General features: G+C 43.7%; 1 protein-coding gene across 1 annotated transcript in view; it reads left to right on the top strand.

Moving 5' to 3' along the window:
• Positions 1-26,203, top strand: part of dok6 (docking protein 6) — a 461,172-nt gene that overhangs the window by 275,266 nt on the left and 159,703 nt on the right. The window contains exon 3 of the mRNA XM_060824291.1: positions 23,290-23,404. Within this exon, the coding sequence (XP_060680274.1) occupies positions 23,290-23,404 (115 nt within the window). The remainder of the gene's footprint in view (positions 1-23,289; positions 23,405-26,203) is intronic.

Below are 26,203 nucleotides of genomic sequence, written 5' to 3' on the forward strand. Positions count from 1 at the left end.
ATCAATGAAAAGAATTTTATTTTTTTGCTTTGTTCTCAGCAATTGTCCAAGACCATCTGTACTTTTTTTTAATCTTTCTGTGACTGTGTTAGTTTAACATTTCATAGAATGTTATTTCCTGAAGGGCTTTTCATCTTGAAGCCAGCATTTTTTGGTTTATCCTTTTCTGTCATGTCACAGTAAAAAGTGTATTTCCCAGTTAATCAGTTAATTAGAACAATGAGTTCAAATTCATGTCAAGTTTCAATTAATCGACACTGCCTGTTTACAATCAATTTAATCATTCTACAGAGGCAACAGTATTATGTGACTAGGATTATAAAACACTTTTTGTCTTTACTATGAATTCCAACCCGCCCAAATCATATAAAATGCACAAGTCCCATTGATTCTCACTGGTGAGCCTGGAACTAAGTCGAGTATCCACTATTTCAAATAAAAATGCAGTAGATGTGGGCATGGCCACATCAGAGTGTGTTTTTTGACCTTTTTAATTCAGTCCGTACTTTCCTTGAAAAGGCTTGATAACATTCAGGAAAAGGTCAGTTAAGAGGGCAGTGCTGGGGCATTGATGTTCAGAAGCAATGAAGGAAGTGCAGACAGTAGCCAAAGATGCATATCCTGACCACGTGCAAGTGGCAAATGTTTATGGTTTGTTTCCATTTCGAACAACATTTGGATCTGTCTCTTTGCTGTTTGGAATTGTGAAGTTTCTATTTGCCTAGCAGTGGCTAAGGCCTGACTCTGGTGTGCTTAACTTCTTAATTTACCTTTGGTATAGTCTACAATTTAAGATAAGTACATACTTCTTATGCAGACTCTTCCATTTCCCTTCTTGGACTGTCATTCATTATTGTTGATACAGCATCATATATGTCGCTCTTTTTCATCGATAGAAAAGTTGTAATTGTTAAATAAAAGTTGGCCCTTAACTGCTGCAGGGTGAGGACTATTGTACTTTGCTGGATGGATATATTTTGTTGGAAAAAATTGCTTTTTCATCCGTTAAAATTGTGAACTTTCTCCTTGGACCTGCTCCCTCTGAGGATTCTGAGCTGATTTCCAGACCCTCATAGAAATCACAGAATTTGTTTTACATCTCGCTAGCTTTCAATGCCTCTCCTTAACAGGAGATGATACAATTCATTTTTAAAGGTTTTAATTGATTTAGAATGGTTTATTTTTTTGACAGCCTGCTTTTTATTTATCCCAAGGGGTTCAGGAGATAACATTTGTCCTAATTCCTGAATTTGGCGAAATACAAGTTTGGTCATAGTTTTAATATCATCTTGCTACTATTTACCAGCTCAGGTCTTACATGCTGGAGTCCAATGAGATACAAGAGAGCGTGACACTGAATGTTTAGGCAGCCAGCAGTGAGCAGGGATATCCAGTAACATGGGGCCAACGTGAGGCCATATCTTTAAACATTTTGAAGAAAGTATTCTTGGAGCTAAAGGGATCAAAATGTGTGGGGGGGGGGGGGGGGGGGGGAGGAAACAAGAACAAGGTAAGATCAGCCATGTTGATTTAGAATGGTGGAGCAGACGCAGAGGGCCAATTGGGCCACTCCTGTTTTCTATGTTTCTAGCTTTCTGAGGCATTCACTAATGCTGTCATCAGGTACATGAGGGAGCAGCACAACATTTGACTGTTTTAGAAGCACTCAGCAGGTTACACATTTGAATTTCTATGCCTGGAAAATGGTGCTTTCCAGGATTTCCTTCTCTGGAATTTCATAAGATGTGAGATTCATTAGAGTAGATTTGTACTTTATGCATTTGTGTGATATCAGTGAATACAAATCAGCAAGTTGTTTTATGTCTCTGTTATAATTCAATCTCACGAAGTTGAGGTCTACCCCAGTCTGTCGAACCAGTGTATAATTAATCATGCCCAATAGGGCACTTTGTGTTACCATCCTATGTGCATTTCTTTAGATTTTTCAGTGCTAATTCTTAGCTGTTTTTGTCCTTCCCACTTGCATATCTTGACAAAGTTTTTTAAAATTCATTCATCCATTCCTAATTGCCTCGAGAAGTCAGAGATGAGTGTCTTCCTTGAACTATTGCAGTCCTTAGATGTAGGAACACCAGCAGCATAGTTCTAAAGGGAGTTCAGTATTTTGACCCAGTGACAGTGAAAGAACAGCAATATCTTCACAAGTCAGGTTGGTGTGTGGCTTGGAGGGGAATCTTGCAAGTGTTGGTGTTCCCAGATTTCTGATCACAGGTTTGGAAGGTATTATTGGAGGAGTCTTGGGTGAGTTACTGCAGTGCATATTGTACTTAGTACATGTTGTCAAAATGCATCAATGATGCAGGAAATGAATGTTGTAGGTTGGGTACCAATCAAGCAAGCTGCTTCACCCTGGATAATGTCAAACTTCTGTATTTCTTTTTGATTTGCATTTGCTAACTCCACCCTCTTGATTTAGTATCACATTCAAGTTTGAGAAATTCAGCTAAAGTTATCAATTGTGAGGAAGGTTGAATTACATTTTGGGAGGCTGTTCAGCCTTGAGTGGAAATGCTTATGATGTGGCCTTGTTTGAGATATGAAGTTTCCAAATATTAACAAATGGAGGTCTCTGCTTTGTATAGCGCTGCTTTTTCAGATCAAAAACACAAATGTTGAAAAATCCAAAATGCATGGAGTGTACAGAAGTACTATAGGAGTGCCCTATAGTTGTTTAAGTTCTCCTCCACCTATAAGAGGCATTAGATCAATGACTACATGAATCTTGAGCCTTATATCTATTTCAGGCCCCTTAGATTACAATTGACTGCAACTTGCTGGCATGTAAACAGAAAACTGCCATCAAAATGTTTAGGAACAGCAAATGTTTTACTAACTGGCAGCTATTGGACCAGGAGTGTGCCGGTTGATCAAATATTCCACTTGATTAAGAGGTCCATATGTCAATGTTAAAAAAAACTGCACACCGAGTAATACAGGTAATATACACATCACTGTTATACTTTATTTAAGTGATTTATGCTGTAAATATGCAACTTTCCCTTAAATAAAAGTTATTGACAGGGAGCTTTCTCACTGGTACCCTGAAGTGACTACTTGGATATCACAGACTGTGCAATAATACAGTGAACACTTGCTATTTCAGATACATAATTTTGCCAGTTTATCGAGAGTGCTAGTTCATAAGATGCCAGTTAGAACAAAGTTTTCTGTCTGCCTTCATTACCAAGAGTGAGTTGGAAGTGCTGTTCTTGGCTTGTTTTAAAACTGAGGGACTCCATCATTACGACTCAACATCCTTCTGGGCTCCCTTTACTTTCCAATGTCTCTCTCTTTGCTCCTGACTCGTGGTAGTGATCCAACGTTGATCTTCATCCATTTTGCGTCAGGTACGTAAACTGTTGAGGTAGTTGCGCCTTGAGGACATAAGTGAATCAATTTTGTTTGGGCCACCTGCCCAGCAATTACAGTGTCACGACCAATTTTCAGGCTTGTAAATATAGAAATTAAAGTTAATTTAAATTTTGAGTGTGTAGCAAGGAGCATGATTTATATCAGAAATGTTTTACTTTATGAAACGAGACTATTTTTGATTGCTCTATCCCAATATTAAAGGAGGATATCAGCCAACAAACAGCATCGTTAGCTTTATTGCCCCATTGAGTTCCATTGCGATTTGGAAGAAAGGTTTTCATCCACATTTTAATGACTATCTATGAAGCATCTTTAGTTGTTTCATGGAGATGCCTGTCAAAGGGAAAGTCATTGTAGTCTCTCATGAGAGAACAGCTCAATGATCCTGTCAGAGACACAGCTGAGGGTCACCATGCCCAGGCGAGGAGAGACGTTGTGAAGGAGAGACCCTGTTGTAACCTCAGTCAATGTGGGAATTGAACCAACACTATTGATATCACTCCACCACAAAGCAGCTATCCAGCCAACTGAGCTAACCAACCCCCTCTTGAGATCCCTGTAGCCTGTACTCAGACATGCAATTCATCACCATCCTGGAGATGATATTTGGCATCAAAAAAGTAAAAATAAATTTTCATGAACTGTGCTAATTGCTGTCCATGTTTTGTTTGTATCATATGTGTTGCAGAACCAACCATTATAAGCTAATGCTTGGGGTAGAATGCTGCCCCCCAATCCATTTTCTATTCTTTTAAACACAATATTAATTAGGTTAGTCAGCTTCATCTTACAAATAAATCAAATGGTCAAAGGAACCTTGCTGAACTGGAATGGAATTTATCAAAATAACATTGTCCTGGGTGGTGATGCAGCCGAGTCCCTGTGGCGTCCACCAATCTCTAAAGGTCTCTATCGCGCAGGTAGATAATGTCTTTGTGTGCTCCCTCTCAGTGGTCGCTCGAGCGCAACATGACCATAAAAGAGGAGCAGATAGTTAGGCATTCTGATCCTGTTGCCTGGATCTATTAATGGTCACTTTGGCCAAGTCCCTCTGACTGCCTGTCCCTCCCCGCACAGGGTGCCCATAGATCAGGAGTGTGGGGCTAAAGTGCAACCACAAATGTAAGAAACTAAACAGGCTGCAAACAATAAGATGAAATGCTGTTTCCTTCAGGCCACAAAAGCTTAATGTAGCTTGACACCCAGTAAATTTGCTCAGCGTTCTAGTACATGGAAATGCTATGTGCAAGTGCTGTCCAGCCTGGATTTCCAATGGAAAGAGGAAAGATAGTCCTCCTTTCTGTACTGAGTTGAAGGGACTATCTAATTAACAGCACAAGAAGACACACCATTTGTGAATTGTCCAAAAACAAACATCTGTCTTAACAATAGCATGCATTTTATTCCATTATAGTAATAGGTTATGTTATATTGGCTTGTTTGACATAATTACTAAGTCTGTCAAGAGCCAGTGATGACACATCTGACCCTGTCGAATCTTAAGTGAGACTCTGCTTTTTCCTGTCCAAGACACTCTGACATCATCAGGTTGTGGTCTTGAGCATGAACACTTTCAGAGTTAATGGCAATGCAAGAGACATAAAAGCACTTTTTTGTAAAAAGCGGAGAGGGGTCAGGATCTGGATTCTGCTGACCGTGATTGTTACAGACTTAATTGTAGCTTTCAGAACACTTGATATCCTATGCAATACTTTGTTTTATAGTTTAATTTTACTTGCCTAATTTTATTTCTTAAAACTCTTTCCTGGATTTTATTTTCAGGTTCCTTTTCTTGCTTTTCTGCCTGATGATTGCTTTTCTTTTTATCTGGCTTCCTGGTTTTTATTGCTTATAATACCTCCCACCTGTGTCCTTAGCTATCAGCTAATTCTATTGACATCATTTAGACCTGACCTTTAAGTTCTCAGCTGTTTTCTGCAAAATTCTCAGCCTTGTTGCTTTTCTATCCCCATGGTCTACCTTAGAGTTTCTACATTTCTGCCAAACACAATCATAAATAATAAAGATGTTGTCAATGAAACTGTGACCATGGTGCACTAATGTTTGCAATATTCACTGCAACTGCCTCCCTTAAGCATTATAAACATTCTAACTCTCTATTTCCTCTTTAAAATTTCTTTAAAGCCCAGAATTATATGCACACCCTTTTTAATAGCTTCCCCTTTTACTCTCTGCCTTTTTTGCCTTATAGATAATGTCAGTCATGTTAAAAGTAAATATAATGATAAAATTTGAAGTTTGGCACTTAACTCATTGAGTGATTGTAGCACAGAAGGAGGCCTTTCAGCTCATCATGCCTGTGATGTCTCACTATGTGCAACTGAATTTAGTACTATTGCACTTTCAGCACATTCTAGATCTTAAGAACTGCATTAAAGTTTTTCTTCCCCTCATGCCACCATCACCTCATTTTCTAAAATGTCTTAGTTGTGCCTTCATATTCTTGATACCTCATTCAATATAAACAGTTTTTTCCCTTTCTACTCTGAGACCCTTCTTTGTTTTGAACACTTCTCTGCCATCTCTCCCTAATTCTCTCTTCTGCGTGGAGAACAGCACAGCTTTTCTGAACTATCCTAAAACAGACCTTCTGGGACTCCACTGAAAGCTGTCCACCAGTCCAAGGAACACCCATTCTGGATTAAATTGGCTTGTTATGTATTTGTATTGCTCCAGTCACATTTATTCCATAATTTCCAGCATTGCTCAAAAGTCTGTTGTGTGACATCTTCTGAAAAGTTGTTTGGAAGACAGATACAACACATCTGTCACATTACCCTCATTTACTCTGCCTGTCATCTGAGCAAGAAACTTCAAGACAAGATGAAAAGGGAAGACTTGCCTGACCAAATCTGGACTGGCTTTCCTTGCTTTTGTATTTTAGTTTGAATTGCTATTCTGTCAGATACTGTGGGATGTTTTATGCTTAATGTTCAAAAAAATGTTGTCTTCCTGTTTCTGCACAGGAGAAATTGTACAGTGCAACATGATGATAATACAGGCAGTTTTGAGAGGAAAATTAAACAGATCTTGATCAAATTTTTATTAATTTATTTATTACATCTGCTAAAGTTTACATATTCAATCTGAAGATGTTTTGCTAAGAGTAATTTATCTATTCTGGGCTTTCTTTTATGGAAAGAATTGTAGAAGTTACAGCACAAGGTAAATTTGGTTTCTTCACTTCTGTGTCTGCTTTTTACACTCACTTAGTGCTATTTCCCCGGCTTTCTCCCAGAGGCCTTAACATATCCAAAAATATCACTATAATGAGAGATTCAATTTGGTTTTGGTCCCCAGGATGATGTTGAGATTGGAAATATCAAACTAATTTTAAGGCTGCACTGAGCTGCATTTACCTGCTGCTGCTGCTGCAGCCACCTGAGCTCCTGCCCTCGTTCCGCAATCTGCTTCCAGCCCCCTCTTCCATGGCCTGACCTTCTGCCCCACTTCCGTTCTTGTTTCCCTTCTCTGATTCCCTGCCCTGCTTTTCTTTCTTGCTTCTCTGCCCTGATCTATCTCCAATTGCTTTCTAACTCTCTTTGGCTCTTGCTCATTTCTATATTTTGTTGCTCAACCAGACCCAATGGCACGAGGTATAGAATTCTGTGGAAATCTTCAGCAGTTGCAACACAGCGATGGTGTTTTCTTGACTGGATATTTTGAGTGCTTAAGCTTCAAGAGTAACTGCTGATAGCATCTTTCAAGAGAGTGCGAGCTTGATGTACTGTGACAGTGTGAGGGTGTTGAATGATAGTGTCGGTTGAGGTACAGTCAGTTATTCACTTCGGCCACTTCAGTTTCAATCATGTGCCTGTTGATTAATCTCTTCAGCAGTATGAACCAGAATAACTCCAAACCTTCACCACAATGACACCATCCATAGCCAAAGAAAATAATTAATTTTCCTTTTCATTGCTCCCCTCTTGTTCTGAAGGCAGTGACACATTATATGGTGCAATTCCACATGCTTGGCAGCCCTTTACTACTTCAGCATCTGTCTTGTCAGTGTTATCATATTGTCCATGAGTTTATATGGTCAACCTTGATCCCTCACTCATTCAATGTCTCTGCATAACTACAGTTCCCAAGATTGGCAGTTCAGACAGGAAATAAAACTACATTAGCACCAATGACATAACCAGGAAAAGGGATGGGAATCTAAAATGTGATTTCAGGGAATTAGGTTGGAAGCTAAAAAGCAGGATGAGCAGAGTAATAATCTCAGGATTACGATCAGTGCCACTTGCTAGCGAGGCAAGGAACAGGGAGCGAGTGTAGCTAAACACATGCCAACAGGGCTGGTTCAGGAGGGAGAGCTTCAGATACATAGATCATTGGGGTATATTCTGGGGAAGATGAGACCTGTGTGTGAAGGATGGGTTGCACTTAAACTGGAGGGGCACCAATGTCCTGAGCGGGAGATTTGCTAGAGGACTTTGGGAGGATTTAAACTAGTTTGGCAGGGGGATGGAAATCAGAACTACAGATCAGAGGCGATGGTTGTTGTTAAACGGGCAGAAATGGAATGCAGAGAGTCTGTCAGGAAGAATATACAGTTGATAGGACAAAGGAATGGATTAGAACATAGCACAGTACAGCACAGAACAGGCCCTTCAGCCCACGATGTTGTGCCGACCATTGATCCTCATGTATGCACCCTCAAATTTCTGTGACCATATGCATGTCCAGAAGTCTCTTAAATGTCCCCAGTGACCTCACTTCCACAACTGCTGCTGGCAACGCATTCCATGCTCTCTCAACTCTGAGTAAAGAACCCGCCTCTGACATCCCCACTATACTTTCCTCCAACCAGCTTAAAACTATGATCCCTCGTGTTAGCCATTTCTACCCTGGGAAATAGTCTCTGGCTATCGATTCTATCTATGCCTCTCATTATCTTGTATACCTCAATTAGGTCCCCTCTCCTCCTTTTTCTCCAACGAAAAAAGTCCTAGCTCAGTCAACCTCTCTTCATAAGATAAGCCCTCCAGTCCAGGCAGCATCCTGGTAAACCTCCTCTGAACCCTCTCCAAAGCATCCACTTCTTTCCTATAATAGGGCGACCAGAACTGGATGCAGTATTCCAAGTGCGGTCTAACCAAAATTTTATAGAGCTGCAACACGATCTCATGACTTTTAAACTCAATCCCCCTGTTAATAAAAGCCAAAACACCATATGCTTTCTTAACAACCTTTCCACTTAGGTGGCCATTTTAAGGGATCTATGTACCTGCACACCAAGATCCCTCTGTTCCTCCACACTGCCAAGAATCCTATCCTTAATCCTGTACACAGCTTTCAAATTCGACCTTCCAAAATGCATCACCTCGCATTTATCCAGGTTGAACTCCATCTGCCACCTCTCAGCCCATCTCTGCATCCTGTCAATGTCCCGCTGCAGCCTACAACAGCCCTCTATGCTGTCAACAACACCTCCAACCTTTGTGTCATCTGCAAACTCTCCATCCTTCAATCTTCTCATCCAAGTCATTAATAAAAATTACAAACAGTAGAGGCCCAAGGACAGAGCCCTGTGGAACACCACTCACCACAGACTTCCAGGGCAGAATATTTTCCTTCTACTACCACTCACTGTCTTATGTTGGCCAGCCAATTCTGTATCCAGACAGCTAAGTTCCCTGTATCCCATTCCTCCTGACCTTCTGAATGAGCCTACCATGGGGAACCTTATCAAATGCCTTGCTGAAGTCCATATACACCACATCCACAGCTCAAAACTCATCAACTTTTCTAGTCACATCCTCAAAGAACTCGATAAGGTTTGTGAGGCATGACCCGCCCCTCACAAAGCCGTGTTGACTACATTTAATCAAGCCATGCTGTTCCAGATGGTCATAAATCTTATCCCTCAGAATCCTTTCTAACACCTTGCAGACGACAGACTTGAGACTTACTGGTCTGTAATTGCCAGGGATTTCCCTATTTCCTTTCTTGAAGAGAGGAATTACATTTGCCTCTCTCCAGTCCTCAGGTGTGACTCCAGTGGAGAGCGAGGATGCAAAGATCTTCACAAGCGGCGAAGCAATTGCATTTCTCATTTCCCAAAGCAGCCGAGGACAAATCTGGTCTGGGCCTGGCGACTTGTCAATCTTAATGTTTGACAAAATTTTCAGCACATCAGCTTCGTCTATTTCTATCCATTCCAGCATGCACACCTGCTCTTCAAAGGTTTCATTCACTACAAAGTTTGTTTCTTTCGTAAAGACAGAAGCAAAAAACTCATTTCGGGCTTCCCCTACCTCCTCAGACTCCACACACAAGCTCCCTTTGCTATCCCTGATCGGCCCTACTCTTTCTTTGACCATTCTCTTATTCCTCACATAAGTATAAAATGCTTTCGTGTTCTCCCTAATCCGTTAAGCCAAAGCTTTCTCGTGCCCCCTCCTGGCTCTCCTCAGACCATTGTTGAGCTCCTTCCTCACCTGCCTGTAATCCTCTAGACCATTCCCCCCACCATCACACCCACTCCAGGTACTGGCTCTGATCCCACTCCCAGCTCCACACCCACACCAGATCCCAGCTCCCAGCCCTTCCAAGGACCCCTTCGCCCACCTCCAACACACTGCATCCACCTGGACACCCGCTCTGGTCTATTACCTGCCCTCGACCTCTTCATTTCCAACTGCCGCCGGGACATTAACCGCCTCAACCTGTCTACCCCCCTCCCCCACTCTAACCTCTCACCCTCACAACGCGCAAATCCCTCTGCTCCAATCCCAACCTCGCCATTAAACCAGCGGATAAAGGGGTGGAGTGGTAGTCTGGCGCACTGACCTCTACACCGCTGAAGCTAAACGCCAACTTGAGGACACCTCTTCCTACTGCCTCCTAGACCATGACCCCACCCCCCATCACCAAACCATCATCTCCCAGACCATATAGAACCTCATCACCTCAGGAGATCTCCCACCCACAGCTTCCAACCTCATAGTCCGGGAACCCCACATTGCCCAGTTCTACCTCCTTCCTAAGATCCACAAGCCTGATCACCCTGGCCGACCCATTGTCTCAGCATGCTCCTGCCCCACTGAACTAATCTCTACCAGGAACTCCCAACATACGTTCGAGACACCACCCACGCCCTCCACCTCCTCCAAGACTTCCGTTTCCCCCGCCCACAACGCCTCATCTTCATCATGGATATCCAATCCCTCTACACCTCCATCTGCCGTGACCAGGGCCTCCAAACCCTCCGTTTTTTCCTCTCCAGACGTCCCCAACAGTACCCTTCCACCGACACTCTCATTCGTTTGGCCGAACTGGTCCTCACCCTTAACAATTTCTCCTTTGAATCCTCCCACTTCCTCCAGACCAAAGGTGTAGCCATGGGCACACGTATGGGCCCCAGCTATGCCTGTCTCTTTGTTGGCTACGTAGAACAGTTGATCTTCCGTAATTACACCGGCACCACTCCCCAACTCTTCCTCCGCTACATTGATGACTGCATTGGCGCCACCTCGTGCTCCCGCGAGGAGGTTGAGTAATTCATCAACTTCACCAACACATTCCACCCTGACCTTAAATTTGCCTGGACCATCTCTGACACCTCCCTCCCCTTCCTGGACCTCTCCATCTCCATTAATGATGACCAACTCGACATTTTTTACAAACCCACCGACTCCCACAGCTACCTGGATTACACCTCTTCCCACCCTATCTCTTGCAAAAATGCCAGCCCATATTCTCAATTCCTCCGCCTCCGCCGTATCTGCTCCCAGGAGGACCAGTTCCACCATAGAACACACCAGATGGCCTCCTTTAGAGACCGCAATTTCCCTTCCCACGTGGTTAAAGATGCCCTCCAACGCATCTCGTCCACATCCCGTACCTCCGCCCTCAGACCACACCCCTCCAACCGTAACAAGGACAGAACGCCCCTGGTGCTCACCTTCCACCCTACCAACCTTCGCATAAACCAAACCATCCGCCGACATTTCCGCCACCTCCAAAAAGACCCCACCACCAGGGATATATTTCCCTCACCACCCCTTTCCGCCTTCCGCAAAGACCGTTCCCTCCGTGATTACCTGGTCGGGTCCATGCCCCCCTATGACCCACCCTCCCATCCTGGCACTTTCTCCTGCCACCGCAGGAACTGTAAAACCTCTGCCCACACCTCCTCCCTCACCTCTATCCAAGGCCCTAAAGGAGCCTTCCACATGCATCAAAGTTTTACCTGCACATCCACTAATATCATTTATTGTATCCGTTGCTCCTGATGCGGTCTCCTCTACATTGGGGAGACTGGGCGCCTCCTAGCAGAGCACTTTAGGGAACATCTCCGAGATACCCGCACCAATCAACCACACCACCCCGTGGCCCAACATTTCAACTCCCCCTCCCACTCTGCCGAGGACATGGAGGTCCTGGGCCTCCTTCACCGCCACTCCTTCACCACCAGACGCCTGGAGGAAGAACACCTCATCTTCCGCCTCGGAACACTTCAACCCCAGGGCATCAATGTGGACTTTAACAGCTTCCTCATTTCCCCTTCCCCCACCTCACCCTAGTTTCAAACTTCCAGCTCAGCACTGTCACCATGACTTGTCCGGACTGGTCCAACCTGCCTATCTTCTTTTCCAACTATCCACTCCACCCTCTACTCCCTGACCTATCACCTTCCTCTCCTCCCCCACTCACTCATTGTACTATATGCTACTCTGTCCCCACCCCACCCCCCTCTAACTTATCTCTCCATGCTTCCAGCTCACTGCCTTTATTCCTGATGAAGGGCTTTTGCCCGAAACGTCGATTTCGCTGCTCGTTGGATGCTGCCTGAACTGCTGTGCTCTTCCAGCACCACTGATCCAGAATGTAATCCTCTAGAGCTGAGCTTGACCCTAGCTTCCTCCACCTTATGTAAGCTACCTTTTTCCTTTTGACGAGAAGCTCCACGGCTCTCGTCATCCAAGATTCCTTTATCTTACCCCTTCTTGCCTGTCTCAGAGGGACATATTTATTCATCACTCTCAACAACTGTTCCTTAAACTGTCTCACATGTCTATAGTGCCTTTACCATGGAACAATTGCTCCCGGTCCATGCTTCCTAACTCACGTCTAATCGCATCATAGTTTCCTCTTCCCCCAATTAAATATCCTCTCCTCCTCCATAGCTATGTAGAATGTGAGGCAGTTGTGGTCACTATCAGCAAAATGCTCTCCCACCACAAAATCTGATATCTGCCCCAGCTCGTTTCTGAGCACCAAGTCTAGAATGGCCTCTCCCCTTATTGGCCTGTGAAAGTCACCCATTACAACAACCCTACTACGTTCACACTTTTCCAAAATCTGCTGACTTATGCTTTCTTCCATCTCCCTGCTGCTATTGGGGGGCCTTAGTAAACTCCTAATGAGGTGACTGCTCCCTTGCTGTTCCTAATTTCCACCCATACTGACTCGGTAGGCAGATCTTCCTCGACAATGGAAGCATCTGTAGCTGTGATACCCTCTCTGATTAGTAGTACTACACCCCCTCCTCTTTTCCTCCCTCCTTATTCTTTTTAAATACTCTAAACCCTAGAACATCCATCAACCATTCCTGCCCCTGAGAAACCCATATTTCTGTTATGGCCACAGCATCATAGCACCAGGTACTAATCCATGCTCTAAATTCATCACTTTTATTCCTGATACTCCTTGCGTTAAAGCAAACACACTTTAACTAATCTCTTGGTTCCTTCCCAGGAAAATCCTTCCCACTAGCTGGTCTACCTCTTGCTATTGCCTCATCTGCATCAACTCTCACCTCCGGTATACAGCTCAGGTTCCCCCCCCCCCCCCATCGTACTAGTTTAAACCCTCTCGAATTACTCGAGCAAACCTTCCACCCAGGACATTGGTCCCCTTCCAGTTCAGATGCAACCCGTCCTTCTTGTACAGGTCCCACCTTCCCCAGAAGGCATCCCAATTATCTACATATCTGAAGCCCTCCCTCCAACACCAGCTGCGCAGCCACATGTTAAGCTGCGCCCGCTCCCTTTTCCTCGCCTCACGATCTTGTGGCACCGGTAGTAAACTAGAGAACACTACTCCATTCGTCCTGCTTTGCAGCTTCCATCCTAACTCCCTGAAATCACTTTTTATATCCTTGATCCTTTTCCTGGCTATGTCATTAGTGCCAATATGTAACACGATTTCTGGCTGTTTGCCCTCCCCTTTTAGAACCTTATACACCCGATCGGAGAAGTCCCGGACCCTGGCACCAGGGAGGCAACATACCTTCTGGGAATCCCGATCCTGACCACAAAATCTCCTGTCGATTCCCCTAACTATCGAGTCCCCTACCACGAGTACTTTTCTATTCTGCCCCCTTCCCTTCTTTGCCACAGTATCAGGCTCAGTGCCAGAGAACTGACCACTATGGCTTTCCTATGGTAGGTCATCCCCCCAGCAGTATCCAAAATGGTATACTTATTGCTGAGGAGAATGTCCACAGGGGATCTCTGCATTGTCTGTCTGTCCCATTTCCTCCCCCTAACTGTAACCCATCTATCCTTGTCCTGAGCCTTAGGAGTGACCAATTCCTGGTAACTCCTCTCAATTACGCCCTCAGCCTCCCAAATGATCCATAGTTCATCCAGCTCCAGCACCAATTCCCTAACACGGTTTTCAAGGAGCTGGAGTTGGGTGCACTTCCCGCAGATGTAGCCAGCGGAGACGTGTGCCATGTCTCCCACCTGTCACATTCTGCAGGAGGAGCAAGCAACTGCCCTAGCATCCATATCCCACTTATCTGAACACCCACTCAGTACTAAAGTAGAGAGCTTAGTTCAAGTTGCTATAAAATTAATAACAAACTTATATTCAATAGAGGAAGTTTAGAATGAACCTTACCTTATTAACTAGGTTAGAGGAGGAGGGCAGATTAAAGTGTGTCTGTTTCAGGAGTGTCAGGAATGAGAGTAATGAACTTAGTTCCAAGTACTGAGCCATACTCTATGATGTTGTCGCCTTAACGGAGACATGGATTTCATAGGGGCAGGAATGTTTGCTGGATGTTCCAGGGTTTAGATCTTTTAGAAGTAACAGGAAGGGAGGTGAAGGAGGAAAGGGAGTAGCATTGTTGATTAAAGACTGCATCACAGCTGCAGTAAAGGAGGTTGTTGAGAAGGGTTTGTCTACAGAGTCAGTATGGGTGGAAGTGAGTAACAGGAAAGGAGCAGTCACATTATTGGGTGTTTTCTGTAGACCCCCCTTGCCCCGCCAATAGCAGCAGAGAGATGGAAGAACAGATTGGACAGCAGGTCTTGGAAATGTGCCGATGTAACAGAGTTGTTGTTATGGGTGACTTCAACTTTTCCAATATTGATTGGATCCTCCTTAGTGCAGATGGTCTAGATGGAGCTGATTTTTGTCAGCTGTGTCCAGGAGGGATTCCTGACTCAATACCTAGATCGGCTGACTAGGGGAGAGGCCATATTGGATTTGGTGCTAGGCGACGAGTCAGACCAGGTGTCGGATCTCTTGGTGGGAGAGCATTTCAATGACAGTGACCACATCTGCCTCACCTTTAGCATTGTCATGGAGAGGGGAGGTATTTAATTGGGGGAGGGGAAATTATACTGCTATTGAACAGGAGCTGTGGAATAATTGTTCCACGGGAAAAGCACAATAGAAATGTGGAGGCAGTTTAAGGAGCGCTTGTTGAGTGTGTTAGATAACTTTGTCCTACTGAGACAGGCAAGGAATGGAAAAGTGAAGGAGCTTTGGATGACAAGTGCAGAGGAGCTTCTCGTTAAGAGGAAGAGGGAAACTTACTTAAGGTTGAGGAAGCAAGGATCTGGCACAACTTTAGAGGATTACAGGGTAGCTGGGAAATAACTCCAAAATGGACTGAGGGGAGCTAGGAGGAGGCATGAAAAAGCCTTATTGGGAAGGATTAGGGAAAACCCAATGGCGTTCTACACATACATGAGGAATAAGTGAATGATCAGAAAGAGGGTAGGGCTGATCAGAGATAGTGGAGTCTGAAGAGGCAGGGGAAGCCCTAAATGAGTTTTTTGCTTCAGTATTTACTAGAAAGAGGGACCTTGTAAATAGTGAGAATACCATGGACTAGGATAATAGGCTTGAACAGACTGATTTTAAGGAAGTGGATGTGCTGGAAATTCTGGGAAACATCAAGTTTGATAAGTCCCGAGGGCCAGACTAGATATCTCCAAGGTTACTGTGGGAAGCAAGGAATTAGATTGCTGCGCCTCTGGCGATGATCTTTGCATCCTCACTCTCCATGGGATAATACCGGCTGATTGGATGAAGGTGAATGTTGTTCCTCTGTTCAAGAAATGGAATAGGGAGATTCCTGGGAATTACAGACCAGTCAGTCTTACGTCTGTGGTAAGCAAGGTATTGGAAAGGATTCTGAGAGATAAGATTTATGACATACTTGGAAAAACACCGTTTGATTAAAGATAAATTCATATTACACCAGGTTATAGTCCAACAGATTTATTTGATCGCACTAGCTTTTGGATGGTTGTGGAGAATAAATTCTGTCTTACAATCTTATAGCAAAAATTTACAGGGTGATGTAACTCAAATTATATATTGAAAAATACCTGAATTGTTTTTTAAGTCTCTCTTCTTGTAGAATGACCATTTTAGCTTCAGTTCTGATATGCAAATTGCAAAACTTTTTTTTAAAAAAATGTTACATTCTCAAGTGAGCTTTAACAATTGGTGCCATGTTGGTCCAGATAATGTATTGAAGGTGTTAACTCCCTGTGTGAGGCTGTTTGTGCCACAATGGTCAGACTGATTTTAATCCAAAAAGCGGATTTACAGAATCTTACATGGATTCATACAGTTTTTGAGCAAAGTAAAATATAATTCTGCAAGTACAAATTCAACCCACAAGCTTACGTGTGTGTTTGTGTTTGGAGGGTGGGGGAGGATGTGTGTGTGTGTGTGTGTGTGTGTGTGTGTGTGTGTGTGTGTGGCCATCCCCATGGGTACCAAACTTGTCTATCAGCCTCTGCTCGGCCACTTTTTGTTGTTTCCTGTCCTGAAGTCTGCCTTGGAGGATGGTCACCCAAAGGTCCGAGGTCGAATGTCCCAGACCGCTGAAGTGTTCTCCAAATGGGAGGAAACACTCCTGCCTGTTGATGATTGTTCTGTGGTGTCCATTCATTCATAGCAGTAGCCTCTGTTTGGTCCTGCCAATAAACTATGCCAAGAATGTATCAATCTTGGACACATGCATCTCCATCAAGGATATGCACCTGAGCACCTCACTCTACCGCAAACCCACAGATCACCTCACAATGCTACACTTCTTCTCCAGCTTCCACCCGAAACATAATAAAACAGCCATCCCCTATGGACGTGCCTTACGCATACACAGGATCTGGTCGGATGAGGAAGAACGTGACGGGTACCTGAAAGTACTCGGGATGCCCTCATAAGAACGGGGTACGATGCTCAACTTATCGACCGCCAGTTCTGATGTTCCACAGTGAGGAACCATAATGATCTCCTGAGGAGACAGACACGAGCTACAACCAACAGGGTACTCTTTGTTGTCCAGTACGTCATGGGAGCTGAAAGGCTACACCAAATTCTTCGTAGCCTGCAATACATTATCAATGAGGATGAGCACCTCACCAAGACCTTCCCCAAACCTCCACTGCTCGCCTTTAAACAACCGCCAAACCTCAAAAAGATCATTGTTCGTAGCAAACTGCTTGGCTTTCAGGACAATACCGTACAAACGTATGATGGTGGATGCTGCAAGATGTGTCAGAGTGTGGACATGGATACCACCAGTATGCATGGGGACATCTCCCACCATTTACGTGGCAGGTACTCATGTGACTCAGCCAACATTGTCTATCTCATGCAAGGATGCCCTGACACATGGTACATTGGTGAGGCCAAACAGAGATTACGGCAATGGATGAATGGACCCCGCAGAACAATCAACAGACAGGAGTGTTCCCTCCCAGTTGGAGAACAGTTCAGCGGTCTGGGAGATTCCACCTTGGACCTTTATGGTGACCATTCTCGAAGGCAGTCTTCGGGACAGGCAACAATGAAAAGTGGCCGAGCAGAGGCTGATAGCCAAATTTGGTACCCGTGAGGATGGCCACAACCAGGACGTTGTGTTCATGTCACACTGCAGATTACCCATTGCATTATACACACAGACAGACACACGTACACATGTGCGCACGCGCACAAACCCTCTCTAATACACTCAGGCATACACTCCCACATACAACCTCTCACAGATGTAAACCCCTTTACACTCTCACTCGCACACATACGTACCCATTCACAGACGCTCATAACCTCCCGCCTCCCCCCCTCCCCACACTCTCTCTCTCACTCTCTCACTCACAAACATGCACATATACGTTTGTGGGGTGAATTTGTACTTGCAAAATTACATTTTACTGCATGAATCTGTGTGAGATTCTATAAATCTGTTTTTTAGATTAGAATCAGTCTGACCATTGTGGCACAGACAGCCTCACACAGGGAACTAACACCTTCAATACATTATCTGGGCCGACATGACACCATTGTTAAAGTTCATTTGAGAGTGTAACTTTTAAAAAAAGGTTTTGCGATTTAAATATGAAAGCACTGAAACCAACAAGGTCATTCTAAAAGGTGAGAGACTTAACAAACAATCCAGATCTTTTCCAATATATAATTTCAGTTGCATCACACTGTAAACTTTTGCTATAAATCCTGTGTCTTACAATCTTCTTCTCCACAATCACCTGATGAAGGAGCAGTGCTTCCAAATAAACCTGTTGAACTATAAGCTGGTATTGTGCGATTTTTAACTCTGCACATCCCAGTCCAACACTGGTATCTCCATGTCATGATTAAAGATAGTCAGCATGGCTTTGTGAGGGACAGGTCATGCCTCACAAGCCTTATTGAGTTCTTCGAGGATGTGACGAGACGAGTTGATGAAAGTCGAGAAGTGGATGTAGTGTATGTGGATTTCAATAAGGCATTTGATGAGATTCTCCACGGTAGGCTCATTCACAAAGTTAGGAGGCATGGGATACAGGGAAATTTGGCTGTCTGGATACAGAATCGGCTTGCCAAAAGAATACAGTGACTGGTGGTGGATGGAAAGTATTCCGCCTGAAGGTCAATGACCAGTGGTGTCCTGCAGAGATCCGTTCTTGGGCCTCTGCTCTTTGTAGTTTTTATAAATAACTTGGATGAAGAAGTGGAAGGGTAGGTTAATAAGTTTGCAAATGACACAAAAGTTGGTGGTGTTGTAGATAGCGTCGAGGGCTTGTGCAGGCTACCAACATGACATTGACAGGATGCAGAGCTGAGCTGTGAAATGGCAAATGGAGTTTAACCTGGATAAATGTAAAGTGATTCATTTTGGAAGGTCGAATTTGAATGCTGAATACGGGGTTAAAGACAAGATTCTTAGCAGTGTGGAGGAACAGTGGGATCTTGGGGTCCATGTACATAGATTCCTCAAAATTGCAACCCAAGTTGATATGGTTGTTAAGAAGACATATGGTGTTTTGGCTTTCATTAACAGGGCGATTGAGTTTAAGAGCCACAAGGTTTTGCTGCAGTTCTATAAAACCTTGGCTAGACCACGCTTGGAATATTATGTCCAGTTCTGGTCACCTCATTATAGGAAGAATGTAGATGCTTTAGAGAGGGTGCAGAGGAGATTTACCAGGATGCTCCCTGAATTGGAGGGCTTGTCTTATGAAGAAAGGTTGAGTGAGCTTGGGCATTTCACGCTGGAGAGAAGAAGGAAGAGAGGTGACTTGATGGAAGTGTACAATGTAATGAGAGGCATAGGTAGAGTTAATAGCCAGAGACTTTTCCCCTGGGCAGATATGGCTGTCACAAGAGGTCATAATTTTAACGTGATTGGAGGAACGTATAGGGGAGATGTCAAAGTTAGGTTCTTTACACTGAGAGTGGTGGGTTGGTGGAATGCATTGCCAGCAGTGGTGATAGAGTCAGAGAAATTAAGGACATTTAAGCAACTGTTGGACAAGCACATAGACAGCAGTAAATTGAGGGGTGTGTAGGTTAGGTTGATCTTAGATTCAGATAAATGCTCAGCACAACATTTTGGGCTGAAGGGCCTGTACTGTGCTGCACTGTTCTATATTCTATGTTCTATTCTCGCTGTCACATTACACTCTGCTATGGCCCAACTACTTCCTGGGTACAAAGCAGAGAACAGCAGAGGGTGAACTGAGCATTTCACATTGTAGCCAGTCAGTTTACCTGCTCAGTATTCAAGTGGTACGAGCAGTCAGTTCTCACCGACATTGCCTTTCTTTTCCATTGTCGCATTGTAAACTAACTTGGGGCAACAGCAGCTTCCATTTATATTGTACCTTTAACTTACTCAAACATCCCAAAACATTACAGAACACTATTTTCAATCAATATTTGACAGTGAGCCACATAAATTAGGACCAGACACTCAAAGTTTGGATAAAGAGGGAATATTTTAAAGGGGTACAGAGATAGTGAGACAGGTGGTTTACAGGGGGATTCTAGAGTTTAGTGCCTTGGCAGTTGGTTTCACAGACTGGCAAACAAATGTGAGACAAGAAGCAGAGGTTGATGGATGTACAGAACTTGGTATAAGTTTGGGTAGATGAAGCAGAGTCTCAGATGAGTTAAGGTTTATAGAGGATACAAGTAGATAAAACTGGCAACATGAGCACCTAACACCACATTCTCCTCAAATTGCTAACAGCAGACCATTGAAGTGTGTTTGTAATTTCAAAAGTCTGTAGTTCTCACTTCAGTTTTTGTTCAATAAGTGCAATTCTAAGAAAAGAAGTTTTGAGATAAAATGATGAAAAAAGAAACACTTGCATTCATACAGGGCTTTCACAAGCTCAGGAACTCACAAAGCATTTCATGACCAATGATTTACTCGAAAAACTATTATAATATGCAAATGATAGCAGCCAATTGGTGCACAGCAAGCTCCATGAAGTAACAATATTTGACAGGCAACTTGTTTTGGTTCTGTTTTTGGCCAGGATCCCAAAGACATGATTCTTGTAAGTCCATCTTTGTACCCTGGTACATTTTACAGTTACCTGAGAAGGTAGATGGACTCTTCAAAACCTCATCTACATGACATTAACTTGGACAGTGCAGTGCCCTCTCAGTAGTTGCACTGAAGTGTCAGCCTGGATACTTCTTCACGTTGTCAGTTCTTTGGGATTTAGATTCAAGCCCACAGCGTTTGAGCTTGGAGGCAAGAGTGCTACCTAATACTTTATAAAATTTTTATTTATTGCTGCTATTGCAATTTTCGTTATTTTGCTAACTGAATTTCTTTTATCAACATTTATTTTTTTCAGGGTTGACTCATAGGAAACAGTGTTCCCTGGGGAATAGAAGATAAGAATGTAAGAACTAAGAGTAGGAGTAGGCAGTTCAGACCCTCAAGGTTGATCTCACCTTGGCCTCTGCTCCTCTTTCCTGCCTGTTCCCTATCACCTTTTTAACCTGTTACTAATTAAAGTCTGCTTCCTGCTTAACTTTATTCAGTGTTTCGACATCCACCACACACTGCGATGGTGATTTCCACAGATTCATGATCTTTTGGGACAAGTACTGCCTCCTCATATCTGTTTTAAATCTGGCACCCCTTAGCCTATGACTTCTCTTTCTAGATTGCCCCAGAGGATATCAGCCTCTCTGAACTCCATTTTGTCCATCCCCTTTAGCATCTTAGTGAGTTTTGAGAAGATTTGTAGCTCAGGTTGAGGTTCTGGATGTAGGTTTGCTCGCTGAGCTGCAAGGTTCATTTTCAGGCTTATCGTCACCATACTAGGTAACATCTTCAGTGAGCCTCCAAATGAAGCACTGGTGGTGTTGCCCACTTTCTATTTATGTTTGAGTTTCCTGGTGTTGGTGATGTCATTTCCTGTGGTGACATCATTTCCCATGGTGATGTCATTTCCTGTTCTTTTTCTAAAGGGGTAGTAAATGGGATCCAAGTCAATATGTTTGTTGATAGAGTTCCGGTTGGAATGCCATGCTTCTAGGAATTCTCATGTGCGTCTCTGTTTAGCTTGTGCTAGGATGGACGTGTTGTCCCAGTCGAAGTGGTGTCCTTCTTCAACCGTATGTAAGGATACTAGTGAGAGTAGTTCATTGCGTTTTGTGGTTAGTTGATGTTCGTGTATCCTGGTGGCTAGTTTTTTTGCCTGTTTGTCCAATGAAGTGTTTGCTACATTTCTTGTAAGGTATTTTGTAAAGGACATTAATTTTGCTTGTTGCCTGTATAGGGTCTTTCAAGTTCATTAGCTGCAGTTTTAGTGTATTGGTGGGTTTGTGGGTTACCATGATGCCAAGGGGTCTGAGTAGTCTGGCAGTCATTTCCGAGATGCGTTTGTAAGGGTAAGTGGCTAGGGTTTCTGGACCTATTTTATCTGCTTGTTTGGGTTTGTTGCTAAGAAATCGGCAGACTGTTTTCATGGGTATCTGTTTTTTTTAAATAATAGGTGATTTTCCTCTGTGGTCCCCCCTGAGAAAAAGAACATGAAATGACATCACCGTAGGAAATCAAACTTATAAATAGAAAGCGGGCTACACCACCTGTGCTTCATTTGGAGGCTCACTGAAGATGTTACCTGGAATGGCGATGAAACATCTAAAAATGAACCTTCCAGCTCAGAGAGCAAACGCTCATCCAGAATCTTGATCAAATCTCCACTAAATTTTCTAAATGATGCTAAAAATAATTTGGTTTCAATCCAGTCTGCATCGCTGCAATAAAAGTCTCCCTGTGCAGGCTTTTCGAATTCAATGGAAACTTGCATTTGTGCAGGCATGCATTAGCCTAAGGAAAGTGTTCATAATGCAGTACACTTTGCCTTTGAATGAGATTGAAGGTAATGAGGTTAAGTGAAATTGAAAACAGAGTCACAGCATTTTGAATTTGTAAAATTCGCTCATCAGAGCTGGAGGAGGGGTGTGGTTCTTTCCACATATGACCAAAATTTACCTGTACTTCCACATACGTCATCTATTGCATCTGTTGCTCCCGATGTGGTCTCCTCTACATTGGGGAGACAGGACACCAACTTGCAGATCCGTTTCAGAGAACATCTCTGGGAAACCCCACCGCCTCGTTGCTGAACACTTCAACTTTCCCTCCCACTCTACCAAGTACATGCAGTTCCTGGGCTGCCTCCTATGCCAGACCCTAATCTCCCGACGCCCGGAGGAAGAATGCCCTGCCTTCAGCCTTGGGACCCTGCAACCCCACAAGATCAATGTGGATTTTACCAGTTTCCTCATTTCCTCTCCCCCACCTTCTCCCAGTCCTAAGCCTCCAACTTGACACCGCCCTCTTGACCTGTCCATCTTCCTTTCCACCCATCTGCTCCACTCTCCTCTCTGACCTATCACTTTCACCACCACCTTCCCCTACCTATCACATTTCCAGCTACCTATCCCCCAGCCCCACCTCCCTCGTTTTTGTCTCTCACCCGCGCACCCCCCACCCCCCCCCCCCATCCACAAGCCACATGAAGGGGTTATGCCTGAAACGTCCATTTTCCTGCTCTTTGGATGCTGCCTGACCTGCTATGCTTTTTCAACATCACACTCTCGACTCATAAAGTGTATTGTTAGACTGACGAGGAGATCTTTTTTCCTGCACAAGGTTTTACCGAAGATGGTATGGGAGTTGCCTGATGCTGCGATTGCATACCCCCAAATTAAAGTATTCTCAACTCCACAGCTGTCATTCCTCACCTTGATAAACACAAGTGAGAACAGTAGAAAATACAAAGCAAATTGACATTCTCTTGTGGAACATCAAATGAAATATTGTGCCATTTTGATAATGAATCTAACTCTTGCTTCCAGGTAACTGAGCTGCACAGCATCAGGAACATAAGCAGGTTGCCCCGAGAGACAAAGAAACATGCTGTGGCAATTATCTTTCATGATGAAACATCAAAGACATTTGCCTGTGAGTCAGGTAAGCAATTACATGTGCATCTACAGCTTGAGGAAGTTCAGGCCATTTCACAATTGTAATCTATGCAAAATGAAAGGCTGCAAAAGCAGAAAAATGGTTAATTTGTGGGGTAATTTAATGTAAATATTTATAGTGGGGTTGAACTTGAGCTGCTGATTTCATAGTCGTGATGGCAGTTGATTAACATTGAGCAAAAATTAGCTTCACTTTCATTGAACAATAAAGTCTTGTCATTCTCTGACATTGTGCAAATTCTACCTTTGGGATGCTATTAATGCATTTTATAATGTAGTCTGTGATCTGAGCTGTGTCTTTTATAGAGCATTGGAAGTAGTGCCAGCTGCCTCACAACTGGCACATCATAGCATTCAGAGGACCAGCCACAAATGGAATTTTTTTTTGATACATTGGGACTGAGCTGTGAATACTTATGACTTTGCATGAAGGAACGGAAGCTGAAATGATAATTATGTTTGTCAGCCTGATCCAGATATTGGCCAGGTCATAGAAATGTAGAATCCCTTCAGTGTGGAATCAGGACATTTGGCCCATCCAGTTCACACCCACTCTCCGAAGAGCATCCGCCCAGACCTATCCCTTTACCCTATCCCTATAACCCTGAATTTCCCTAGCCTGCACGTCCCTGGACACTATGAGTAATTTAGCATGGCCAATCCACCTAACCTGCAGGTCTTTGAAATGTGGAAGGAAACTGGAGCACCTGGAGAGAACTTACACAGACACGGGAGAATATGTAATCTCCACACAGATTGTCGCTAGATGCTGGAATCAAACCTCGGTCCCTGGCATTGAGGCTGCAGTGCTAACCATTGAACCATCATGCTGCATTTGGATATAGACTGTTTCAGAATCTGAGGCACTGTGAATGGCACTTGTGAATTGTGAATTTGCAATCATCAGTGAACATTCCCAATTCAGTAGTTATAGTGTGGGAACAGTCATTGAAGCAGCTAAAGGGCTTTGGTTACTACTCTGAGGAACTCCTGCATAGATGCCCTGATGCTAAAATAGCTGACCTCCAATAACCATAATCATCTTTCTATTTTGCTAAATATGACTCCAAACAACAGAGTTTTACTGTAATTCTCATTGATTTCAGTTTTACTAGGCCACTTTGATGCCACACTCAGGCAAATGTGGCATCAATGTCAAGGTCTGTCACTCTTATCTCCCTTCACTCTTCACTTCTTTTGTCCGTGTTTGAACCAAAGCTCTAATGAGGTCAGGAGCTGAGTATCCCTGATGGAACCCAAACTGAGCATCGCTGAGTAAGTTATCACTGAAGAAATGTTGCTTGGTAACACTGTTGATGACACTTTCCGTCACTTTACTGATGATCAGTAGTAGACTGTTGAAGTGGTTATTAACTGGGTTGGATTTAACATGCTCTTTGTGTGTAGAACTAAGTGGGCAGTTTTCCACATTGATGGGTAGATGTAACTGTACCTGATCAGCTTGGTTAGGGATGTGGCTAATTCTGGAGCATAAATATTCAGTACTATTTAATGATTGCTGTCAGAGCCCATAACTTAGAGTGGCTCATTTTTTGGTATACCTGGAGCTGCAGCTGCCATAATCTCCTCCTCTCTTCTCATTTGAACCAGTGTTGATCCCCTGGCTTGATGGTAATGGTTGGATATGCTGGGCCATGAGGTTGCAGACTGTGTTTAAGTAAAGGTCTGCTGCTGCTGGTCCACAGTATCTCATATAGTTGTTCAAAATCTATTCCATTTAGCACGGTAACGTTGCCACATAACGTGATGGAGACAGGACTGTGAGTCCATAAGATCTGTGCGGTGGTCACTCTTAGTGATACTGTCATGGACAGATGCATCTGCGGCAGACAGATTGGTAAGGACGAGGTCAAGTAAGTTTTTTTCTCTCCTTGGTTCCCTCACCACCTTGAGTAGACCGAATCTAGCAGTTATATCCTTTAGGACCAGATCTGCTGGATCAGTAGTGCTGTTGGGGAGCCACTCTTGGTGGTAGATCCCCCACCCAGAGTATATTTTGTGCTCTTGCAGCCCTCTGTGCTTCCTCCAAAGTATTCAATATGAAGGAATGCTTAAATTATTCATCAGCTGAAGGGTTGATGGTACATGGTAATCAGCAGGTGGTTTAACCTAATGCCAGGAGACTTCATGGGTCCAGAGTCAAAATTGAAGACCTCCTGAGCAACTCCCTTCCAGCTTTGTACCATTGTGCTACCACCTCGCTGGGTCTGTCCTGCTCATGGGACAGGATGTATGGGACAGGAAATACCCATGGATGATGACTGTGTTTTCTGAGCCGATGTCAATAAGATATAATTCTATGAATATGACCATGTCAGGTGTGCTTGACTCTGTTTTGGCACTAGCTCCCAGATGTTTGTAACAACGTTTGCAGGGTGACAGAGCTGTGTTTGCTGTTGTAATTTCTGGCACGTAAGTCAATGTCAGGAGATTGATATCATTTTATTTGTTGCACTAAGTTCTATACATCCATTGACCCATGTTTGCTGAATTGCTTTGACTCCCAGTTAAGTTGTGCCTTCATACTAAAGTTCTCATTCTTGTTAAACTGCTGACATATTCTCACCCTCCCCACCCCAAGCTCCTCTAACTCTGGAACCTTGTCCATCCTGCAAGCCTGTCCTCTTCCAATTCTACTCTCTTGTGTATCACTAATTTTCTTCACTTACTGATTTGTAGTCACAACCTTAGCTGCCTGGTCATGATTTGCAGATGCCTGTGTTAAAAATCACACAGAATTCTGTTTCTTACAATTGTGTCCTCC

The sequence above is a fragment of the Hemiscyllium ocellatum genome, chromosome 4, assembly GCF_020745735.1.
Source record: "Hemiscyllium ocellatum isolate sHemOce1 chromosome 4, sHemOce1.pat.X.cur, whole genome shotgun sequence".
NCBI lineage: Eukaryota > Metazoa > Chordata > Chondrichthyes > Orectolobiformes > Hemiscylliidae > Hemiscyllium > Hemiscyllium ocellatum.